This window comes from Cyprinodon variegatus, unplaced genomic scaffold, assembly GCF_000732505.1.
Source record: "Cyprinodon variegatus isolate N-32 unplaced genomic scaffold, C_variegatus-1.0 Scaffold1755, whole genome shotgun sequence".
NCBI lineage: Eukaryota > Metazoa > Chordata > Actinopteri > Cyprinodontiformes > Cyprinodontidae > Cyprinodon > Cyprinodon variegatus.
Genome location: NW_015152208.1, coordinates 53,099 through 54,879, shown reverse-complemented (window position 1 = coordinate 54,879; position 1,781 = coordinate 53,099). Strand labels below are relative to the sequence as shown.

Genomic DNA, 1,781 nt, shown 5'->3' with positions numbered 1-1,781 from the left:
GCGCATTCAGCTCGGCAAAGAACTCATGCTCTTCCTCAACACTGAAGTCCTCAGACATTTTTCTTCTGTTGTTTCTTTCTTTGCACAGGTAAACAGCACATTTCTTCTTCTACGCTTGCATTATCGGCAGAGCAGATGCTGAATGCGCACTAGATATAGGTCGCATATGGGCAAAAAAAAAATCGTTTTGGGTGACTTCAGGCGGCTTTGTGAACATAAGTAACTCAACAGACTTTTGTGGCGTTTCGACGCAGAAGCTAACACGCTGCAACTCACCGTGTGAAGTGGTCTACCATGGCTCCAACAAGCTCTCCCACTCGATCCTGGTTGGGGCACAGCTCGCCTTGCTGAAGACACAGTAGAACGTCATCCTGTGTGGACGTGTGGAGCGCCACCATCTGGTCAGTCCCACTGGTCACACTCAGCCCTGTGAACTGTGGAGAGAACAAAACATGTTTATCCTATGATTCCCTAAAAGTGTCAGACAATAACGAGCTCGTAGATGTGTTAAAAAAAATCAGCATTGGCACCACTGGCGCCATCAACCTTCTGTTAATGGCTTTGGAAGATGAATCCAAGGCCTTGAACTTGGCCATCATCAGGTCCTTTAAGTGTAGCTAATCCTGATGTAAAAGCAAAGCCCCGCCCCCAGGTAGAGCTTTAAAAATGGCACCAAAGCGACAGACGACAAAAGACACAGCCAAGTGTTGGGGATGATTGGAGGGGTACGGCAGTGGTGACGGCGAGGAAACCTGAGGTCAAGTTTGATACAAAGTACCTGAAATAAAATGACATGATGGCTAATGGCTGTTAAATGCTCAGATAAAAAAAGAATCCTGACCAAAATCCCAACTCCTGGCTCGCCATGATGGAACATGGTACGTTCCGTTTATACTTATGGCCCGTAAACAGTTCATCTAACCAAACCTAACAGTCTAGTGTCTAGCCTCACTTTCTCCGTCTTGCGCATCTCTTCCTTCGGCAGTTACGTTCCGCTGTTGTGTTGTTGAGATCCGTCCGTAGCATTCTGCAGCTTTTTAAACGGTCAGAAATGTCTGGATTTAAAACATTTTGTGACTCCGTCAGAATGATGAAGCAGCAGTTACTAATCTCCTTCTTTGAGTTCCAGTCGAAGATTATCCATTTTGTTTTAAAGTTTGAGAGCAGGATTGATGGAATGGTCTGTGAGGATATCTCTTTAGCTTCACAGTCGCTTTCTCCGTCTCAACATGTGTTGTGAATTGGCGTTATAGAAATAAACTGAATTGAGTTAATTGACCATTCAAACAGGTGATCGCTACTTTTTGCTCACAAGAGGCCGAGTTACGTGACCAATGGGCAGCCAAAAGTAGTGATCGTCTATCCAAAAGGTCAATTAAATAAGTTCACTATAAGGTCCACTATATGGTCCCCGCTCTATATAGTGATGGAAGGGGTTAGGGTGGACGTTCGGACAGCCATGGACCGTAGACATTACAGTAGTATAATTAAACTGCAGTAGCCAGGTTTCAACCCATAGAAGGCAGCGTTAAGGTGGTTTTAGGAAATTCTACACGAAGTTGTCAAAACTGTGTGTAGTAACATCTAGATGACCCCTTTATAGTCCGTTCTCTGTGTTCCAAATACCCTTTTGACATAAATCTGGTGTCTTCTGCCAGAAAACTTATAAAGTCAATTGAAGGTTCAACTTTCATATATTCTCTGTGCAGCAGCACTGAAAGACAATATAGATTAGAGTCAACATTCTTTCCAGAAGTGCCAATCAGTGATGTCTGGTGGAG

The 1,781-nt window shown here is 44.1% G+C and overlaps 1 protein-coding gene across 1 annotated transcript in view; it reads right to left on the bottom strand.

The window, feature by feature from the left end:
* The window catches only part of LOC107104468 (unconventional myosin-Ig-like), an 83,096-nt gene that overhangs the window by 29,230 nt on the left and 52,085 nt on the right, over nucleotides 1-1,781 (bottom strand). Inside the window, exon 19 of the mRNA XM_015404464.1 lies at nucleotides 277-434. Coding sequence (XP_015259950.1) covers nucleotides 277-434 — 158 coding nt within the window. The remainder of the gene's footprint in view (nucleotides 1-276; nucleotides 435-1,781) is intronic.